General features: G+C 42.7%; 2 protein-coding genes across 5 annotated transcripts in view; both read left to right on the top strand.

Annotated features, from left to right (window-relative positions):
* The first annotated feature begins 859 nt into the window (after positions 1-859).
* Positions 860-10,766, top strand: LOC105836584 (acidic leucine-rich nuclear phosphoprotein 32 family member A). Its single transcript, XM_012680710.3, has 8 exons — positions 860-1,501; positions 8,648-8,791; positions 8,973-9,092; positions 9,174-9,286; positions 9,380-9,483; positions 9,620-9,693; positions 9,972-10,065; positions 10,280-10,766. The coding sequence occupies exons 1-8, from the start codon at positions 1,454-1,456 to the stop codon at positions 10,342-10,344; spliced, it is 762 nt and encodes a 253-aa protein (XP_012536164.2). The 5' UTR covers positions 860-1,453; the 3' UTR covers positions 10,345-10,766.
* A 3,551-nt stretch (positions 10,767-14,317) lies between these two features.
* LOC105836582 (myc box-dependent-interacting protein 1) overlaps positions 14,318-22,010 on the top strand; it is a 36,241-nt gene continuing 28,548 nt past the window's right edge. For 3 of the 4 annotated variants that reach the window (XM_012680704.3, XM_012680709.3, XM_012680705.3), the window contains exon 1: positions 14,318-14,575. In XM_012680704.3, coding sequence (XP_012536158.1) covers positions 14,507-14,575 — 69 coding nt within the window. In that variant the 5' untranslated portion in view covers positions 14,318-14,506. The remainder of the gene's footprint in view (positions 14,576-22,010) is intronic. The other variant, XM_012680706.3, reaches the window with a different exon arrangement.

Genomic DNA, 22,010 nt, shown 5'->3' with positions numbered 1-22,010 from the left:
TTTCTACATAAAAACTTTTTGCTCGATTTATGTACACTTTTCTCAATGTGCAATCGTGTCATCAAAATACTAACAGCTGTAACAAAAGTTACCGCGATGAAGCAAATATTATTACAATGCATTTGACTTGCGAATGCATTCAACATTCTCAGATCAGACACGCTGATTAGTTTTAAGTTTTGTAGTTGGCAATTTCAGAAATTTAATGTACACATATATGTATATATATATACAAGTTAATCAAAATTGGTGATATCGACCCTTTATTGTTAGTTTCTTATATTAAAATTAAATGTAAGATTGATTTTCAGAATATAACATAATATAGTCTTTCTCTGCCTCTTAGTTTTATATCGATCTAAAATATTATCGCGCACATACAGAAATAATAACAACATCAATAGTGTTTTAGCATGTATTCTTTTTTATTTAATAACAGCTGTAAAGGTAATTTTCGCTAGCTATAAAGATAGCTCTCTCGCTATAATATAATTGGCTTAATAATAGCGATCTTTGCAGAGCTTTATTAAAAGTAGGTTATGTCAAGCACTCGTGGGAAGTCTCGAAGTCGCAAATTATTTCTGGTAGCGCTCGGCGACGACGCGGCCATCACGTTTAAACGCGGCGGAGTGTGGCGCGCTTCCGCCGACGGTTCGACGCGACGGCCGACAGGTGGCGCGCGGTGGCCTGCGCCGACCGTCCGGATTGGCCGCTTCGAAAGTAGTGCCAGACATGTGTCTCGTTTCCCGCCTCCGATGCGGCTTGTGTTGTGTTGCGTGTGGAGGGGACGAGGGGAGGGGAGCGTCCGCGCGGACGAGGGGGAGGGGCGGGAAGAGAGAGGAGAGAAGAGGCGAGGAGGAGGAGGAGGAGACACCGCCACACAAGTCCGGCGAGTCGGCGAGCGTAGAGACACGTAGAGAGACGTGCGGCTTAGCGTAAGGGCTTTGCGGACCGGAATCGAACCGCGGGTGTTTCGGAGGTGGTGGTTTCTCTCACTTTCGGTTGTTCTTCCGGAACACGCGACTCCACTACACGGCGAGGGAAACGCGCGCGACGCACACGCACGCGACGACGACGACGACGAAGACGAAGACGACGACGACGACGACGAGGAGGAGGCACGCAGCGCACTGCAGCAGCAAGAGCAGCAGCAACGTCGTCGGGGTGGCATTCGGCTATCCGCGCACTGCCCGGTGACCGACCGTGTTGGTTCGGCCGTGTCCGTCCGTCATATTATATTCCCGGCCCCGAGAGAGTGAGAGAGAACAAGGTTGCTGGCACGTAGTAGTCGGTGTTGCGACGCAGCGAGGAGAGGAGGAGGTGGAGGCGGCGGTGGTGGCGGCGGCGGCGGCGGCGGAGGAGGAAGAGACGAACGGCGACGATACGTGTGCGCACGGAGCGGAGCGAGAACGAGGAGCAGCGGATCGCGGGGACCGACCGACTGGTGCCGGCCATGGAGAAGCGGATAGAGCTCGAGAAGCGGGGAAAGAAGCCCGGCGACGTAAGGCGACCCTCAGATTTCTTCTTTTACTGCGCTGCTTTACCGCCTGTGTGTTGCCTCCAATCTTTATCTCCACCGCACTTTCCTCTTTCTCCCCCGTGTTCGCGCGCGCGTGTGTGAGAATACATATGTGTGTGTGTGTGTGTGTGTGGTATGTGTGCGTGTTCCTCTTCGACGTACGATCTCTGTGCGGACACTCTGGGTTTTCGCACGCGCCTCTTTATTACGCGGCGCGCGGGTGGACCAATGTGCTCTCTCTCTCTCTCTCTCTCTCTCTCTCTCTCTCTCTCTCTCTCTCTCTCTCTCTCTCTCTCTCTCTCTCTCTCTTTCTTTCTCGCATAGCACGATAGATGCACGCGTCTCGAAATTTCAATCTGCGTGCGTCCCTCCTCCCGTCCCCTTTCCCGTCATCAATCGCTCCGAGACTGCGGGCGAAATCGCGATCGCGTTAAACAGCGGCGTTCGCCGTGTCCGCGAAGGAGAGAAGGACAGAGAGGGTCGGAGGAAGGGAGAAAGAAGTAGAGGACAGAATCGCCGTGTTGCCTCGACGCTTCTCGGCGGCGACACAACAACCACGCATTCGCTAATGTGCCACGTTCTGGCACTTCCGTCTGTCTCTCTCACTTTCTCTCTCTCTCTCTCTCTCTCTCTCTCTCTCTCTCTCTCTCTCTCGCTCCACTCTCTTTCCCACACCGTTTTTCATGTTTGAATCGGGATTTCGTCCCGACGACGGCGACCGCGTGGCCGTCCCGTCGTCGCCCTCGTCGCCTCACCGAGAGGAGGGGGGGGAAGGAGAAGGATGGCATATGCACGCACCGACGATGCATGGCCGCGAACGAGCAACGGGCATGGCGCACTCCGTCGAGGACTCCTCACGTTCCCTCTCTCTTTTTCTCGCGCTTGTGTTCTCTCTCTCTCCCTTTTTCTCTCGCGAATAAAAAAAGAAATGTGGCTCGCGCGCGTTCCGCGTGCTATACCGCGGACTGCTCCATTTCTCCCGTCTTCTCTTCGCTTCCTTCCTTCCTACCTTCCTTCCCACTTAATTTGCCTCCGCGCGGCTCGACACACGCCACGCTTCATTTCGTCTTTGTTGCTCTCGGCGGCGTGCGACCGCCAATCGCCGCCGCGCTCCGCCGATCGGCGTCCGAATTTCTCGCGGTGAATTAAAATTCGTACGCGGCGACTCCGCGTGCCTTGTTTCTTTCTCGTATATCGCTAGGACGTGAAGAAAGAGAGCAGCGAGAGAGAGAGAGAGAGAGAGAGAGAGAGAGAGAGAGAGATTTCGCTTCGCGTTTCATTCGTTCGCGCGCGCACGCATACGGAACGCTTCGAGGAGTTAGCATTTTTCCGGTGGCGTGGAAAGCGGGAAGAGGCACGAGCGTCTCCGAGACGCGGGACACACCGATCGTGCGCGCCCCGCGTGATTAATGGTGGATTCTCGTCGCCCGGCGTCGTCGTTGTCGGCCGACTTTACCCGCGGACGATTGATCGAGGGAGAGAAAGAGAGAGAGAGAGAGCGAGAGCCCGCGATTCACCGCCTCCTTCCGGATGATAGCCGCGTCGGTTGTAATATAAATGAAGACAGATCCGCAGAGAAGACTTCACTTTTGCATTAGTAAAACCCGGCAGCGCCCAGTTTTGTGTATCAGTGCGCAGTTTAATATCTAAACGTAACGATAAACACCGTATCGCCGTTACGCGAATTGCGCACACACATTGTACGTCGGGTGCAATTAGAATTTTTAGATAAATATACGCCGTGTATGTACACGTTGTAATTGCAGCTCCCCATAGAATTCTCCCCTCGAGGAACTCGTGTAATTTGGCGCGCATATGCGAACGGGTTGACACCCAAATTCGAGATTGATAATCGATCACAGATTCGAGTCTAATTTCTCGCCGTGACACCATGCGTACATTCGGGGATACGTCACATGCGGCCACATTCACACAATTACATTTGGATATTATATATATTTATATGTAGAGAGAGAGAAAGGAGGGGAGAGAAATGTCACGGAATTTTTCCTACGCGCGCGAGCGTAAAATTGTTGATAAAACTTGCATAAGCATTCAATAATTCACTCGAATGAATCGAAATCTCAGACTACCCTGGAGAATGAATCACCTCGCGCCATTGTGCGAAAAATCGTGCCGCGCCGGCTGCTGTTCCCAATTTAATTTGTATCGCGCTCTTGATTCTCACATCGCTCGGGAATCAATCTGCTCGGCGGATCGGCACGCCGAATTATTACGTAACCCGGCGAGATTCGCGACACACATATTCCATGGCGTTTAAATGGCGCGAAACGAAAATCGTTACGACGGAGATAAGTTAATTAGAGATCGGCCCCATCTGTGGAACGGGCTATATTTTTAGAGCGAATTTGTAAGTGAAATGAAATCAATCGTACAGAGATATCCCCGGATTATTCGCGGACGCGAGTGCCGACGATAACAAAATGTAATTGAGAGAGAGAGAGAGAGAGAGAGAGAGAGACAGGGGCGCCGATGCGGTGCCATAAATGTGATTAGAGTTAATCAGTGAAATACTTGGATAATGAGTTTTCCGCGGATTTCACCGCGGACGAAACGCGTCAAATTCCCCCCATTAATGGCTACGATCGTGTCCATTAATTAAACTGCGACTGCGAACACAAGCGCAAAGAACCGTACGGCAATCGTCCCCCCGAGTTTTGTAATAGATACGCGATATGCGCGCGTCCAAGTGGCGATTAATTAGGGAGTGACTCGTGAAATTTCGGAAAATCTATCGCGTGGTATATTAACGCTGTCGATCGTATCGATTTGACGTCGCGAGAGAATCGCGAATAACGTGAACTCGTTTCTCAAGTAAACCATGTCGAAACTTGGCTTCGATGAATGAATCGAACTTGAACCACTACTTCGTACCTCTCATTACGGTCTTACATTATATCTATAATTACCGTTTCTTCGAAAGCCCTTGGGAACTTCGCGGTGATGTATCTCAAGTGTAGTTCACACAGATATTTCTACACTCGGAAAAAATTGATCAAAATACTTGCGAATAATTAAATAATTTTAAAACAAAAGCCTCTCTCTCTCTTTTTTTTTTTTATTGAAAGCTTGATATTCTTTTTTCAATATTCTTTCAGTAGAACTGAAAATTGTGTTGATTAAATTTTTCAAGTGCAATTTAGCTTAGAGCTTCCTTTTGTTTTCTGAAACTTCAAACATAAACATTCCACGTTCGAAATGAGATCCTTCGAAACAACTATCTCTTTTGTGAAATGCGTACTTCCTGACTATAATAAAACAGAGGTATGACACTGCACTCGGTGATAATGATCGTTCCCGGGGATCTTTGCAATTTGCGACATCGATCGACGACGTAAAGAGGCCGCAATGAGGTGTTGCCTTTCCCAAGCGAGCGTCAAAACGTACATGCATCTCGAATAGAAATGCGATAATTCTCGATACCAACGGTTCGTATATCGAAATCTACTAACAGTGCCTCGTACTTTTGGCCTATCCGAAAATATCGACGTAAGCATCGTTGCCTCTCGACGACTTGACGACTATTGACATTTGTCATCGATGCGTATTAAAGCGCATAGGACGGACGCTCGCTGGTCGCGACATCGATCGCGACGACGGAGAAAGTTCAAGTCTTAAAAAAAAAAATGCGTCTTGTTCTTCTTTTGTTTGATAACACGAGAGATGTTTGAAATTTAAACAATTCAAACGGCGTTCTGTCGCCGAATCTTCCCGGACTACTTCCTACGGATCTCGTTTTCTGTTCTCTTTCTCTTTATCCCTTCCCCGTCCCCGACACGTCGCGTTCGTCGCGACGACAGAGATCGTTACGTGGATACGCGTAAGGAATTAACGCGACATATGTTTACTCGATTAATGTATTTTTTAGCATCGAGGCGTCGCCACCGATCCTTACGCCGCGCGAAAAAGCGCGCGCGCACATCACGGCGCGGCCGAGTTATGTAAATGAAAACGACGAGGCGTGCGTTCGTACGTGCGTGCGTGCGTGCGTGCGTGCGTGCGTGCGTGCGTGCGTGCGTGCGTACGTGCGCGCGCCGCCGTCGCCATGAGCGGGGCGCGTGCACGCGGCAACCTGGACGTCGCCATTGCGCCGCGGCGTGGCGCCGGGATGCCTCTCTTTCTCTCTCTCTCTGTCTCTCTCTACTGCCGCGACGCTAAGCGTCGCGTCGCGGAGGACGCGCTACTCCGGCGCGGTTCCACTCGCGCGCGCCTTCCCGACGTCGCGACGTCGACTCGCCGTCGATCGCGCGTCGCGTTCCCACGCGACGTGCGCGACGTGCGCGACGTGCATGCGTACGGCGCACGAATCACCGGATCCGCGTTTACGTGACGCCGCGCCGCCAATCACCGCGACGCCATCTTGGACGAGTCCACTCGGCCAGCCGACCGGCGCGCGTGCACGCTCCGCGAGCGAGAGGATATGTATTCTTCCGCCGCGCGGCGCGATACGACGCGGCGCGACGTAACGTAACGTAACGTAACGTAACGTCGTCGCGTCACATCGCCGGAACGAATCGAGCTACCCGCTCGGCCGATGTCAACCGGCATCGCTCGACTTTCTTCAGGTACATCGCCGCGTCCGCGTCTCTCTCTCTCTCTCTCTCTCTCTCTCTCTCTCTCTGCGCGTGTAGGCGCTCGCAGAGCCGTACCTAGGGTGTGGCGTCGGAACGCAAGTTTTTAGAAATAAATTTGGAAGTAAATCATTCTCCATCCGCGTAAGACGCGCACGTATACGCGGGATCATTAATGTCTTAACGTTAATGAATTTATGCGCATTCGAGGCATATACGGTTCAGATAAGCGTATTAATGACTTAAATTGACGAGGTTGAAGCATTTAATAGCCCCATGCGTATCTACGGTCAGCGGCTGAAACGAGCACACAGGACGTTCTGCGTAGTTATTTTAAAACGCGAGTTAGGAAGGACAGTTTCTTAATATTTTTACTGTTGTCGTACGTCATCGTTTCCAAATTGTATAAATTGAAATAGGCGTCGAGTTTATACTAGTTGCTGTCGCAAGAGCGGCTCTCATGTATTCACGATATTACTCTCTAAACCTTCACCCGCTCTGCTGCGCGTTGACCACCCGCGTCGCGCTCGCAATGCATCTTGGACGCGGCAGTGCCGTGCCGAGAGGGCGCCAAATTCAAGGGGCGCGCGTGGCTCCGATATTTTCGAAATTGAAAATACGCTTCTCGCGGGGCGCGATCGAGGAAAATTCTACGTTTGTAAATCCGACATCACATCTCGTGAACTTTGGAACGAAGAAACATATCTTACACTTAATAAGTCAGGAACGGATATATTCGTCCGCCGGCGATAATAATAAAACTTCGTAGTTACGTAATCGCGTGATATATATGGCATATCTGTCCTCGTTGCGGAAACTACGCGGCAATTTCGCACTTTGAGATCAGAAAATTCAATGGCGACGCAACGTGCGCGTCCTCCCGGTCTTCCTTGATCCGTGACTGCCATTGATCCACTCCTGTGACACCTTGTGACGTTACCATCGCGATCGGTGCAACACGAGATAGATATATCTACCGGCCGATTGGAGTAGCGAGATATTTAAGCGAGAGGCACGAAAAAAGTTCCATATAATTTGAAAATTGAAAATTGAATCCCGATGAACGTGTCGTATCCTTACTCACAAAATTCAATTCCGGTTTCGTGAAAAGACTTGCGTTATGTAATCTGTATTGAGATTAGCGAGAAGAAATTGGAGTAGATTATCTCCAAATACAAAAAAAATATATAATTTGTATAGAAATTTAATTTGTAATAAGAATAAAAATTCTATTACTTTCTAACGGAGATACATGAAAAAGATGAGATAAGAACTAATAGTTGCATAAGCATAACGTAATATATGAATGATAATGTATATAAATGTACATAAATGTATATAATTTGTGTTTTTATATCTCTCGGCAGATTCTATTTACAGATTACCAATTAATCAGTGCAACGTATCCATAATATATCACTGTTCTATCAAACGCGATCTGATTGCATCTACATCATTAGAAAAGTAACTGCACCGGGGAATCTTTTTAACGCTATATCTGCGCGAGAACATCGGCACGATGTTTACGGCGTGTGTAAAAAGACGATGTGTAAACATCGCACGTGGCATAATGGCGCGGCGGCAAGTATCAGCAGATCGATATGAGCAGCCGATCAAAGATCTACGCCACCGGTGATGCTCCTGATCCGCGACGTCAGTAATGCCGGACGCTTGGCTTTTTTTAATTTAAAAAATAGAGATGTAATACCCCCTCCTCCCCCATTACATCATGGATGACAGTATGGAAAGCATCGATACTTCCGGCATCGATGATCAACACTTTTCATCCTCCCCCTTCCCCCCGTTTTTTTCTTATCCAATCCCACGTACTCGGCGTCGCGTGCCACAGTCCATGCTTGTCGCTCGCCGGCTTTTCCGATGCCGCTAAACAAGACGCGGCATGCACTCCGCTTACCGTCACGCCGCCCTCCCCCCTCTTTCCACCCGGCCCTTTATCTCCCTCGTCGTCCTTTCCCCGCCGCTGCTCCGCGCGCCTTCTCTGTTCTCCTATCCGGTCCCGTTCTCACCCTCTAGCCTTTCTCTTTCTCCGATCAATAAAATAGCCCATCTCCCGCGAAAGCTTATTGCTCGTTTGAATTTTAGCGGAGGAGGACGATTTTTTCGACCGCAAGCGCGCCCATCGTCCACGGCTCTTCGCCACCGGTCCGCGTCCTTTCGAGGAAGAGACGCGCGCGATTTCGCGGCCGTGCGAGCTGGAATACGATTTCACGAATCGATGGTTGACGCTCGCTTCGAAACGCGGTTATTTGCAACTTAGGAAATATCTCGACGTGATTATTATTACTCTCAATTTAAGTTGTCAGCTATATATCTACGAGAGAATCTAATGTATGTCTTACATATGTATTTTTGTCCTCAGAGTTGACATTAATCTAAAAATTGTTCGATGCAGTCTATTTTTTTCAGCACGCTGCGATTTAATTAAAACTGCATGGAACCTGCTTTTAATATTTGTAGAACTTTCTTCATTTGTTCAGACTTGTTAATAATTACATGATTTATGTGCATGTTACAGATCAAAGAACTTGTTCTTGATAATTGCCGGAGTACGCAAATCGTGGGCCTGACAAATGAATTCAGCGCTCTGGAGTCATTAAGTCTTATCAACGTGGGTCTTACCAGTTTAAAAGGCTTTCCAAAGTTATCCAGTCTTAAAAAGGTATACCATACGTTTGCTTATCGCAAAGTAGCTATTCGGGATTTTTATTAAGAAAATAATATACGTGCAAATATTAAAAAATACGTGATTTAACGAAATAATAAAATAATTGTCCTTATTGCGCATAAATGATAAGTTTTTTTTCATATCCCGAGTAACAAATTGTTTTTGTGTTGTGCAGTTGGAGTTGAGCGACAATCGGATTTCGGGCGGTTTAAATCTTCTTGACTCGAGCCCCAAATTGACTCATCTGAATCTGAGCGGAAATAAGATCAAAGATCTCGATACATTGCAACCACTGGTAAGTTTTCACTTGTTATAGAAAATTAAAATCTCTCTCACCAAATAAAAATCGCTCATACGAATTTCTTCCGTATTTCAGAAAGAGTTCAAGAACCTGAAGAGTCTGGATCTGTTCAACAATGAAGTAACAAACATGGATAATTATAGGGAGAAAGTCTTCAATCTTATTCCCAGTCTACGATATCTTGACGGGTACGAAATTATATATAATACTAGGTTTGCTTTATTATCTCGTTTATTTTTCTCAAAGCAGCTGATTGTGTTTTTTTTTATCTGTAAATTCAGATATGACGCCGATGATCGCGAGGTCGATAGTGAAGGGGAGGACGATGAAGTCAATGGAAACGAAGATGGAGAAGGAGGTGGTAACGAAGAGGATAGTGAAGAAGGTTGGTTTAAAAGTCCGATCGTGTAATAATATTAAATAAAAGTTCTATTAAGTAGAGATATTTGATATGTCGATAAAAAATAATTATATCAATGTGTATACAAACAGTAGTGATAAATATATGTATTAAAATATAGTTTCAGATGAGGAAGATGAGGATTTCCTAGATGATGAACCAGGATTAGATATTTTCAACAAGGATAACCTTATTGTAAGTTTGGTTTACTTCACATTTAAGCAATTTACAAAGTTGAAAACGTGTTTAGCACGGAAAAGCTCATTAAAACGACATTCGTCAAAATTTTTCGCTAATTAAACACTTATTCATAATATAATCATAAAATTGTATAGATTATTTATATAATACTACATAATATTCTATGATTATGGTATTACATTATCTGATTTAATGTGAAATTTATTAAAAATAAATATATATATATATATATATATATATATATATATATCGGGATTTATATGTATATTTAGGAAAGCGATGAAGAGGATTATATGGGAGAAGAAGAAGAAGAGGATGATGATGATGATGATAACGATGACGATGAGCAGGAAGAAGAAGAAGAAGGTACGATTCTTAAAACTCCTTATATTATTTTTATTATTTTTATCTAGAATGTTGAAACTTAATAATAGCTTAAACGAGTACAGAGGATATAAATATTCAATTATTGGAATTAATTCAATGAGATAATATCCTTTTTTTTCCTATTTGGTTATTACATGCATATTAATTTTATTTTTTTTGTACAATTTTGAAATAATAACTATGTTATGTGCAGAAGAGTCTCCTGTTCGAGGAAAGAAAAGAAAAATTGATGATGTGGGCGATAACTTGAACGCTTAAGATAGTAAGGGCTGTCTCTGATACTGTTGAATGAGTGTAAAATTCGTATAAATAATAACAATAATTGCGACACCGAGTGAACAGCTGGGAATCAAACTAATTGACCGACCAATGACAGACTACAGTTAGTGATATGAATTTATCAGTAAATCATTGACTGTGAGGAAATTATCTGCGTAACAACAAAAGATTTATCGTATGTAGAAACGGAACGTGAATGGAAAGCATGGAAGAAAACTGGAAAGAAAATGGATAATGATGGCATAAAAATAGGGCTGCATTCCAGCTGGACACAGCACAGTTTTAGTTATACTAACGATATTTTATATAGAGTATATAGAGTTAGAGTATTAGTGGTGTTGCATAGAGTGGAAAGAAGATCGAGGAGAGAAAGAGAAAAAAGGGCGAAAATCAGGGAGAGAGAGAGAGAGAGAGAGAGAGAGAGAGAGAGAGAGAGAGAGAGAGAGAGAGAGAGAGAGAGAGAGAGAGGAGAGAGAGAGAGAGAGAGAGAGAGAGACTGTGTGTGTGTCTGTGTGTGTATGTGTTTTGAGGGAAAGAAAGGGAGAGAGACAGACAGAGAGAGAGAGGGAGAGGGAGAGAGAGAGAGAGAGAGAGAGAGAGAGAGAGAGAGAGAGAGAGGAGAGAGAGAGAGAGAGAGAGAGAGAGAGAGAGAGAGAGAGAGAGTGTGCGCGTGCGTGTGCGTGTGTGTGTATGCACGTGCGAAAGGGACGGGAATAGATTACTGGAGGTAGCGGAGTTTTACACTTGAAGGAGCATCTTGTCTGTTAGCTCCAGTCGGCCAAAGGCTGGTCACGCTGGAATGCGGTCATCGTTAATCAGTAATAAGGTTACATAAGTTACATTTTAAATACATTATTATTGTACCGTGAATAAGTATAGAGTAAACGAGGAACAACTTTTGTACAGGTTTACACCATACATCGAGGTGCATTATATGCCTCTGTGATTTTTGGGACAGAAAATAAAGAGAGAAATATATGTTACTCGTATACGTGAGGATATATATCCTATAACAAGGGAATTGGGGGAGGGGGGTAAAATGAAAAACAAAAAAACAAGATGGTCGCTATGAATGATGATTAATTGTGCGGGTTCTCCGCAAGAACGTTCTACATTACGGGGATGTCTGATATCAACGAGAGACGGATAGCGAATAGAAAATATCGTAATATTTATATTATTGTTTTCAATCGCGTGATTCCGATGACAGAAGAGAAACGGGAGAGAGAAAAAGAGTTAGACCGTTTATATCCAGATATACGTGGGACACATGAAATTCTCCAGTACACCTCGATCGACATGTCGAGCGTTGTATAAACGCGGACCGGTGTTATCCTAACTTAGACTTTTTTATAGTAAGTTTTAAGTTCCAGATATTCTATGTACAACGGCAATCGGCCGCCCGACATGGCTGTTAAGATTATTGTTATTTACACTCGGGCATTGCGTTATGCTCTAATATAACGTAAAAGGATCAATTTGATTATTACGATTTACAATATTCTCTCATTTTTGAAGATAATTGTACAGTTATATACTTCATTTTGTTCGCCTTTTTTATAGATGTATGTATATAAGGCATCACAGATTTCTCGTATTTTCTTTTGTCTATATAATGTACAAATATAAGGTTAATATTTTTTAACAGAGCAAAGTAAAAAAAAGTAAAAATCAAATTTTTGGTTGTTTTAATGGAAATTTAATATTATTTAATGTTTTACATATTTGATACCGAAAATTAAACAGTTCGTGACAAATAATAAGTTTCCATTGAGATGAAAATATAAATATGATTTCAAACTGAATTAATATGATAATTCTAGAACATTCTGTGTATGCTAAAGTATAAAGAATAAATTATATGAATTGATTATGTGATTGATTTTTATATAACATTATGTAACCACTGTAGGCCTCAGTCTTTGGAACAAATTACTAAGGAAACAAAAGTCAACATCGTGTGTGTCAAATAATTAACCTTTAATTTCTGTCTCTGAAGTTACCATTGCGCTAATACATTTCGTGAAGTGCGAAGTTGAGAGGTAATGTGGAGATTCATCAATATATTATAATTAATATTAAATTACGAGTATGATTTTAAGAAACAAAATATTTACACTTGCGCTTTCGCACTTTTGAATTGTACTAAAGTCAGAAACGCAAAATTAGATTTAGGGCAAGACAAAATAATGTGAAAAAGATACATTTAATGAGACAGGCGCAGGATAAAAGAACTCGCAGGATGGATCAGATAATGTAGTTAATGGTGAGGCTGCGACGAATAAACAGAAACAGGGACAACCAATTAACTACGTAATCGTGTGAGAATGGATGGGAATATAGTAGCAAGTGAGAATGCGAAAAGAGAGAGAAAGAGGATCGGTTTTATAAGAAAAAAAAAGAATAAAAAATAATTATGCGGTAGTATCGAGAGGACCTGGCGCCTCCTTGTCGCCAGTTTGGTTATGGCCTTATCCAATTTTTCCAAGACTAAAAGCAAATTTATATTAGGTACAATGAGTATATGTGAACATGTACAGGTCCAAATCTGTAAATTTCCAATCTGCAATTTGTAATTGCGGCTCGCGCGGAAGCGTTTATTAAGCGTTAAATTATAAATATAATTAAGAATTTAAATTATAAATACACATTCCGCGCGCCCCGCGACACGTGTGTACTAAACACATACACATACACACATAAGACACACGTAAACACACTTTTGTCAATTGCGATTTTGGATAGACCATTTAAGGAGAAAAAAAAGGAAATTTGTCTATCACCTTCTATTATCAGATATATTACATCTGTGTATTGTCTGTCTGTTCCGTTGTTAAAATGGATTTTTATCATAACGTTTGTTTATTTCGAGCAATCCTTATCACAAAATAAGAAAAGATAATTTATTAATAAAACCATTTACAAATCAACGATGGTGTATCCGATATATGTATTGACAAGTGAACCTAGCTCTTGCACTTGTTTTTTTATTGCGTTCTCATCGTTATTGATACGAATGCCTTTGTTTTTTTTTTTTTTTCATTTTCGTTTATAAGTTTATTTTTAGATAATTAATATTTTTAGGAAATATATCTTTTATATATTTATTTGGAACTCGCTGATCACCTTAACTAACGAGTTTCGGTCTCTGTATATCAATCGGATATACATTAGATATAAGTAAAAGTATACATATAATTGAGGATAAATGATATTTTAAGGAAAATATTTCGTAATTGATCTGTAATTTGTTTTTGATTAACTATATCTTATTGATTCTAAATTTGGCAATGTATTCTATAAAGCACATATAACATAGATTTTTTTGCGTAGACTTGTTATTTCTAGTTGCATTCCTTGAAGCTTAAAAATCTAAATCATTCCTTTTTCTTGTCTCTAATTTACCTTCTGTTTTGTAGATACGGGTATCCGGGTCTGGTCGCCGGAATTAAAATACAGCCTTAGATGAAAGTGCAAATCGAACTAGCATTTCGAAGTACAAACATTCGATCTTAAAATAAAAAAATGAATTGAGTCTTTTAACGTTCGCACAGTCCGATCGAAAACAATTTTTTAAATACAAAAAACGAAATATACGACTACCTGGCATTCGCCGGGAATAAAAACAGCAAGGTTTTCGGAAAAAGAAAATTAAATAAAGTAGTATTTTACTTTATGAATATCTCATCCTGTATATTTGCTTCATTTTAGACACAAAATTAAATCTGACCGTTCGTAGGCGATTCCAAGAGAAATCGCAGTTTGATTCTTCCCGAGCGAAATTTTCCATCGCGGCGAAAATTCTAGTCGGCGCGCTGATTTGCAATTGAAATTCCCGCGCAACGGTCGGCGCGCGTCAATATGGCCGCCCGCGCTTGCGCGTCGGTCCGGCATGCGCCAACATGGCCGCCGCCGGCGTGGACTCCGCTGACCGCTCCGCGGCCGTTCGTGCGCCGCCGCGCTCTCAGTCCCTCTCCGCGTCTCGGCACGAGTGTGTTGGTTTCGCGCGTCGGTGCGCCGCTGTCTCTCCCCCCCTCCTGCACAGAGCTGTGAGCCGTCGACGAGTTGAGAGAATTTTAAGTGTTTCGCCTCTCCTACCTCCAGGACTCCGGTAATCCGCGCACGACGCTACGGGAGCATCATGGCTGAGAGCAAGGGCGCGTTAATCGCGAAGACGGTGCAAAAACACGCGGGCAGGGCGAAAGAGAAGGTAAGTGCACGTCTTCGTCTATCTCTCTCTCTCTCTTCTCTTCTCTTTATGTCTCTCTTTTCGAACAGATCGGTCTCGCGCTCGCGAACGGCAGCGACCTGTCCCCGCGAAACGGAAATTAGCGCGAGAATCCGCGAGCCAGGAATTGACCATAACCTCCGCGACGTGTCCCTCGTCGGCCAGACGACGCGGCGATACGCTCGACGCGAAAGGGTTAACGCCTCGCGTCGCCGCCGCGTGACAGTTGCCTCCCGCAAATTAAATCTCGAATCTCCGAATTCGCGACACTGTGCGGAAGCGGCACCCGTGTTCTCTTTATCAATGTACGAGATCTTTTGCTGACGAGAGAGAGTAAGAGAAAAAAAAAAGCGCGCGCGCGTCGATTTGTTTATCGCGACGATCGCGACACGGAAATGTGCCTGCTCGAGGTTTCCTCGTCACGACGTATCAATCGGATATCCTCTGTTCGTTGTTTGCATAGAATCGCACGCGACGCCGCGCGGTGCAATGCTGATGAGCGATTTCAAAGCATAAAATTCCTGGTCGAGAGACAAACGATACGAGTTTCGAGACGAAAAAGGTTTACGCTGTGAGTTTATGTTTTTCCTGCGAAGGAAAACGGTGAAAAACATTTCTCTCGCGCTTTTTTTTTGCCGGCGCCTCGCGAAATACCTACTTACGTAATCGGTAAACACGCGGGTGGCATTTGAAATGATAATTACGCGACTCCCGTCAGGGGGGGAAAGAACGTCGGGTCGCGCCGAACGTAGGGAACGTGCGCGTGCACGGTCAGGTGCATCCTAACTGCGCGCGTCAGTGCCTTGCTTATCGGCGGCGATCGCGCATTTCGCGATCGTGCACGATTCACGTCGCACGCGGCATGATCTACGATTTGTTTTTTTATTGTTGAGGATCGTTTCTTCAAGGTGCCACGTGTCGCCACTGAGTTATGTTCTTTGGCGATGGATCCTTGAAGCTCCGGAAATGCCCGCGATTTTATTGTATAATTAATCTTTGTGTGCTAACGTGGATGAATTTTCAGTCTGGTGCTAATTCAAGTTTAGCATAAGTTCAAGTTTGGCGTTATTAAGTATTATTACAAATTTGATAGTTTGAAATAATATTTGTCAAAATGTTTTTACATTAAAATAATGTAATGTAAATTAGTTTAATTGTTGTAGCATCTTGCAATTTATAAAATAGAAAAAATCTAAAAAATCCAATAATTATGTCAGTAAATTTTCACTCACAAATAATCTTTATCAAGCACACAAGATAATTGTTTTCATCTTTAGGGATTTGATTCAGAAACTAAAAAAAAATACATATTAAAAAGAAATAACTCAATATTGTTTAGTGCACTTATGTAAGGTAATCGATTTGAAATGATATAAGGAAGACATGATAAAATATCTCGTAAACAATATATTTTTGCGTGTCCTTTGAAATCGAGCAACTTTGTTCTTAAGTTTTTTTCAAAAATGGCTTATTTGTAAAATATTATATCGTTTCTTCCTTATATCGAATTGAACAGCTTTACAAGGGCCGGTTGTCTCAACTTCTTGGTAAACTTACCTATCAGGTAAACTTACACTATGGTAAACTTACTTAGTAAACTTACCTATCTTCATTTTTTTCTAGATAAATAAAGATAGACATATTTACCCAAGGTAAGAAGTTGGAACAATTAGTTCTAAGTGGCTAAACAATATTGAGTTATTTTTTAAGGATATATTATTTTCTTTTGGGTTCTTGATTTAGATTCCTGAAGATGAAAACAATCGGTGTCATTTGTTAGTAAAAGTTACTTGTTAGAATATAATATGTAAGAGTAACATTCTATAGTTCTCTTCTCGTAATTTTCGTTTAATTTAAGCATCAATCTTTTGTATATTAATGCTTAAATTAAACGGGAATTAAAGTTGAACTAAAGAAAATTTTATGTTTATTCATTTTTATACGAATCTTTTTTTATAAATTTGCTTTATGGGTGATCTGGGATTTCAAATTTTAGAATAAACTTTTATTTATAATCTTATGTATGCATTTTAGTGTATGTCTATGTAATATATATTGTAATGTATATTTTATATGTATAAAATTTTCACTTTTTAAATGTTTCTCATATTATATACAAAATTAAATGATACATGGACGAGAGATTTAATTAAATTTATTGGAGTTACACGGTATATAAAATAAGTTTAATTTTATATATTGGATTTCGACGAGAATTATAGCTTATCTAAAATGGGCTTATGCAATTATCGATATCCTGTAGTTAAAATAGTCTTCTATTTCTCACGATTCCGCGGCGAAGACGTCTTCTCTTACTTCTATAACAACTTTGGAATTTAAGTTGCAGCGTCCCGCGTGAAAACTATTAAAGCATAATAATAACAGGAAGCCAGAAAAAGAGAGAGAATTACTTGTTTCGTAAATTAAAAGTGATATATGTCTTGTAGCTTCAACAATTTTCCTTCAATCTTAACGTCATCATAGAACGACATCGTTGCCCTTGATCTGGAGTGAAGCTGATATGACAGCTATTAGATATAGGATAGGATGTTGCATTATATTGGATTTGTGTGTATGTGTGTGTGTATCTGTGTGTGAGATTTGTGTGTACGGAGTAGATTCCCCGCGATTAAATATAAATGCACGCGCATTTACGGCGAAATGAAACCCTGCGACATTCTTACGAGTCACTCGCAAGATGAGATTCGCTATTTACATGCTTCGCTTTTGATGATTCATTCACGCAGTAACCGGACAATCTCTCTCTTCCTCTTTTTTTTTTACGCGCGTGTCGTTCAACGTACCGTATTTGTAGAAATGTCGTTTGCGATCCACTTTTCACTTTGGACGACACATTCGCAACGATCGTTTGAAGCGGAGGAGAGTCGAGAATTTCTCTACTTTTTCTCCGCATTCAACCTGAACCTGAACAATCATTTCTATCGTATTGTTTGTGTACATTCTTTCATTTCGGATTTATCTGCTATCATCCCGCAACAGCCGTTCCTAGCGCTTTTTTCTGCGTCAATTGATTCTCATAAAGTATTGACATTTTAGCAATCTTTCACGTTTCAGTGGATCCTATACGATTATTTTTATAGTTGAATAAAATTATTTTTCGTAACTAAATTTTTTAATACTTGAACACAAGCTTTTTTTCGTATATGAATTACTTGATAACATTTTGCAAACTGCGTGTGAATGTATACATATACGTGATATGTAATTTATAACAAAATATTAATATTTTACATAACACATACTAAAAAAAAAGAAATTAGTACTTTCAAAAGCACAAGATTTTTTACCAATTAAATTTTTTATATCTAAAACAAAATATTTAGTTGCTGTTAAACGTGCTTTAATTAAACACTTTACTGAACACAGTATTTTTTGCTAATGCTGCACTTCATCATTATTTTGATGGCCCAACAAAATTATGTTGAGTTCTGCTGAAAGAAACTAAACTTTTAGATGCTTCAGCAAAATTGTTCATTCCATGTAATCCCAATAATTCTTTATTTCTAAAAATGTTATTTAAGCATTCATTTTTAAAAGTCTTTAAATATTCGAGACTTTGTTAAAAATACGTATTTTTAAAAATTTGCTGAAGTCCACGAGCGATTTCGTAGTCTGGGAATACGATGTGACTTAAAGCTACGGGAATTTGCGTATGCAAGAGACTTCTCAAGGTGCAGTATAGATTGCACTCGCGATGATGCACGTCTATGTATATTATTGCCACTTCCGCAGTTCACCTGCGCCTTAGATGCGTCGGGAGGCCATTGATGTATCGCATGGACATTGCATAAGCGACTCCTTCGTGTCACGCAATTCACGTGCGCGCCATCGGTGCCGGACTTCTCGGTACCGAATAACAAACGTCCGCAATTTTTTCTCTCACGTCTTTAAAATCGTAGACTTCCCGGTTATTGCTGCGACAAACGGAAAGGGAATATTTTGCCGTGGAGAAAAAGAAAACGAGTAGATGACTTAAGCGCAATGACTTGCGAGGAAAACGAATTCGAGAGAGAAAGAGAGAGATTTACTTTTATTTTCGATAAGAAAATATATCGCGAAACAACAATCGACTAAATGGTTTCTTATCGATTTTCTTATCAACTTTTTAGCAATATTTTTCTGCAAATAATAATTAATTTGTATTCCAAACCGACATGATGCGGAGAAAAGGAAGAAAAACCACCTCGACTTATCTGGTAGAACCGGTCTTGAGGTTGTTATGGCTAAGTCTGTTATTCTCCTGCCTAAATCGAGTACTCGGGCTTCGAATCGAGACGCAGATAAAAACCGTCGGAGACCTCGAATTTGTCTCGACGAGAAATGTCTTATACAAATAAAAACACACAAATGACTTTCGAAGAAAGTCTTTATAGATATTTTACGACGCCACTTCGTTTCGTCTAGCCTTATGACACCGGTGTGTCATTAGTTTTCAAATTTATAACGTAAAAATTCTACAAGTGTGATAAGAAACATTTAACCACGCTTGATAATAGTCTTATCTGCCCGGGAACGACTAAAAGCATTAACCAGTATCTTTCGAACAAGACAGAGACGGAGAAGCACGTTTGCACGGTATTTATAGCACGAGCGAAGAGAATAACGCGCAGGGGACGTTTTGTTCGGCGGGTTTTTAGCAGCGCGACATAATTAAACGATCCAACATAACTGCGCTATATGGTTGCGTAAGTTCCGGATTGTTATCTTTTTTTCTTTTAATTAAATCAATTTCAATAACGCAGCGCGTATTTTTATATTCCTTCAGCGTTCCGAAGATTCCTTCGGTAATCTTAGGGAATTATCGTTGGTTAAAGCGATCGTGTAGCGTTTTACAACCGCGAACTTGCTGCTCACGAGGCGAATAATATTTATTAGCCCGTTTTCACACCGATACGCCTTCGTAAATTATAATATATTATTCGCAGGCGTACAACTTTGATAAATATCGCTTGATAAAGTAGTCATCAACGTAACTTTCTAACGTGTGTGATTTAGCCGCGGAGGAAAACGTTCGGGGATTACGTCGCATAACCGTCAGCAAAAGGATTGGAGTCGGTGCAAAAATTTTTTTTTTTTCGCGGAACTTATTACACGTGCATTACAGAGTAGGAAGAGGTAACACACTGTAAAAGATTCGATCGCACTTATCGGCGCTCGCGTGCAGCAAGAGGTTCGATACTCGAGGCGAAGAAAGTCAGCAGTGTGGGCCGGGGATCATTAAAGGGGCCTTCACACGACGGCGATAATCAGCCGATCGAGTGTGTATCGGTACCGTCACTAATTGCGATAGACTCGCGGTTGCGCAAAAAAAAAAAATTATTGATGCCGCACTAATAGTATTTATAATGTGCCAACAGTGTTAAGAAATAGTAATTGGCGCTTCCCTCCAGATTTCCTTGACTCACTCTCGCTCACCGTAACGCGCACCGAGTACACCTAACTGTTCTCACCGCCGCCGTTCGCGGTGCCCAGTCATATAAATTTCAGAAGTTCAGAATTTCGAATTGTACGCAGAGGTAATTTTAAAACATAAATTGAGCCCTCGAAACCGCAATTTGACGATTAAACCCGCGGCGAAAATACGGACTGTGCCTTCCCTCATACCGCAGAAGTACGAGCTGCGGTATCGTAGATCGTGTTAGAATTCGCGTTCGCGTTTGCAGACCGCAATGAAACGACGCTACGCACGGCAACAAAATATTTCTTTCCTCCCCTTCTCCCCCCCCGCGGACGCTCGTTAAACTTGCGGAAATTTTCGCGACTCCTGGCGCCTGGCGAGAGAGACGCGCAACGTGGAAATCGGCGTCCGGTTTCCCCTACGTAACACGTAAATGAAAATGGGGCAGCGTCACGTTTCGTCGGATCATTTCCTGCAGATCGGCTGTCCGCCGACTTCCGGACGTCTATTTCCGCCAGCGTTCTGGCGAAACACGCCGGAGCCGCGTTCTTATAAGGTTGTCGCCGGTTGTGCGTTTCTTCGCCGAAGGAGAAGAAGTCTCTCTCTTTCTTTCTCTTCTGGTCGTTCCTCTCCTAGACTCGCTAGATTTCTAAGTGTGTCCCACCGCACGACCGGGACCGGCTACTATTCTCGTCTCCCTGAGACGACGCGCATTCCCGGACGCCCCGCGACAGTCGGCAAATATATCTACGAGCCCGCCGCTTTTCGCGACAGCGGCTCTCAAAGCCACCTAGTAATTTTCCATTAACCCATCCGTAAAACCGAAATCCCACGACGGTATATTTTTAAAGTTACCGGCCTCTCGTGACCTCTCGAGCGGCCGATTTCGCACGATAACTTTCAAACCTGTTTTTTGATTTCGCTCGAAATCCGAACGAATTTCCATATTACGCGCGGACAAATCGCGATGTTTATACCACGTTATTAATTTTATAGCTTTTCGTTTTAGTTTCGCTTCGATTCGCCATGTAATTACTCGCAACTTTTCGTTGCGCACATGCCGCACTCTCGCTCCCGTTACACGGAATATAATTTGCGCTTATCTTATTCTAATGATTATATATCGCGGCACCTAAGAAATCCTATCGCGGCGTATCACATACATGCGCGTATACGTAACGCGATATAAAAACGTGATATAAAAAAATGCAGTCCGCGGTGCGATTACGAATGTGTCCAGATTTTGCCGTGTCAGACTGATTAATGACACGAGAAAATCGCAGTCAGCATTATTCGAGAAAGGATTGTACATATTAGATTTGCACACCCGATCCCCCGATGTAATTCTCGGAGCCTTGGCGATATGTTAATTTTTGTTGACAAAAAGTATGAAAATCACGAGGTAACGTTACTTTTTTTTTTTTTTACTTTAAATGGAAATTTAATGCTAATCATCGCGATTTCCGCCAAGTTCTCGCTGAACCTCGACCTTGCGCATCAAAATTCCGAGTTTACGTCGCGGGTACGAACTTCTCCGCCTCACCGACGTTACCGCGTGCAACCAACACATGAAACTAGCGTTTTATACATTACGTAAGTCGCTTGAACACGAATACATCTCGTACATCGGCATATTTCCCCCGTGACGCGCGGCATCGTGAAACGCGAAAAAGACGAGACGAAACGAAATATCCTAGTCGTCTTTGGCCCCCGCTATTCGAGCCTAAAAAAAAAAAAAGGCTAATTGCTCCAGCGTTAATTGCCGCGTCTCCGTTATTCCGTCATCACTTTGGAGAACTCCTTGGAGATAGTCCAACTCCGACTTTGCACTCCGAAGTGCATCGAAAGAAAGGAGTCGCAGCTGGGACGGAGCGCATCCGAGAGTGACCTTTCTTCTCAAATAGAAAGGCGTCCCGCGGCGCATGCATAACGTCGCGAATAACAGTGCGTGAGTGTTTCTCCTTCGCGAAGGCAATCGACCACGCGTTTAACCCTTGC

This window comes from Monomorium pharaonis, chromosome 9 (genome assembly GCF_013373865.1).
Source record: "Monomorium pharaonis isolate MP-MQ-018 chromosome 9, ASM1337386v2, whole genome shotgun sequence".
Classification (NCBI taxonomy): domain Eukaryota; kingdom Metazoa; phylum Arthropoda; class Insecta; order Hymenoptera; family Formicidae; genus Monomorium; species Monomorium pharaonis.
Note: the sequence above shows the minus strand (reverse complement) of the source record. Positions and strands in the feature narration are given on the sequence as shown.